Source organism: Sinocyclocheilus grahami, unplaced genomic scaffold (assembly GCF_001515645.1).
Source record: "Sinocyclocheilus grahami isolate Dianchi unplaced genomic scaffold, SAMN03320097.WGS_v1.1 scaffold1016.1, whole genome shotgun sequence".
NCBI classification, from domain to species: Eukaryota; Metazoa; Chordata; class Actinopteri; order Cypriniformes; family Cyprinidae; genus Sinocyclocheilus; species Sinocyclocheilus grahami.
This window is the reverse complement of record NW_015506195.1, coordinates 234,308-235,194: the sequence shown is the minus strand read 5'-3', so window position 1 is coordinate 235,194 and position 887 is coordinate 234,308. Positions and strand designations below refer to the sequence as shown.

Here is an 887-nt window from a genome sequence, read left to right as displayed (position 1 = left end):
GATAGATAGATAGATAGATAGATAGATAGATAGATAGATAGATAGATAGATAGATAGATAGATAGATAGATAGATAGATAGATAGATAGATAGATAGATAGATAGACAGCTAGAGAGATATATATAGAAAGAAAGACAGACAAACAGAACAACAGATAAATAGAATGACAAATATAACAATGGATAGACAGACAGACAGACAGACAGAAAGAAAGACAGAAAGAAAGAAAGAAAGAAAGAAAGAAAGAAAGAAAGAAAGAAAGAAAGAAAGAAAGAAAGAAAGAAAGAAAGAAAGACAGATAAATAGAACGACAGATAGAACAATGGATGGATAGATAGACAGACAGACAGAGAGAAAGAAAGACAAATAGAACAACAGATAAATAGAATGACAGATAGAACAATGGATAGACAGACAGAAAGAAAGAAAGAGGTCTTACCCAAATGACAGTGTGAGCCACACAATAGCAAGTTTCACTGTACTGTCTTTAACTGGATAATCAAAACACTTCAAGAAAGTCAACCAAATCTGGAAGGACAGAAAAAATTGTTTTAAAGGGGTCATATGATGCGATTTCAATTTTTCCTTTCTCTTTGGAGTGTTACAAGCTCTTGGTGCATAAAGAAGATCTGTAAAGTTGCAAAGACTAAAGTCTCAAATCCAAAGAGATATTCTTTATAAAAGTTAAGAGTCAGCCACACCTACCTAAAACGGCTCGTTCTAACACGACCCCACATGTCTACGTCACTATGTGGGAAGATTTGCATAACGCCGCCCAAATGTTCACGCAAAGAAATAAGGTGTAACTTTTATTCTCACTGTAGTATTGTTGCAACTTTCCGCCATGTCCTGAAGACACTGTGTGCTTCGTTGTGAAAGCGAAACT

At 34.8% G+C, this 887-nt stretch overlaps 1 protein-coding gene across 1 annotated transcript in view; it reads right to left on the bottom strand.

Annotated features, from left to right (window-relative positions):
* sv2ca (synaptic vesicle glycoprotein 2Ca) overlaps positions 1-887 on the bottom strand; it is a 49,214-nt gene that overhangs the window by 5,394 nt on the left and 42,933 nt on the right. The window contains exon 8 of the mRNA XM_016250939.1: positions 441-529. Within this exon, the coding sequence (XP_016106425.1) occupies positions 441-529 (89 nt within the window). The remainder of the gene's footprint in view (positions 1-440; positions 530-887) is intronic.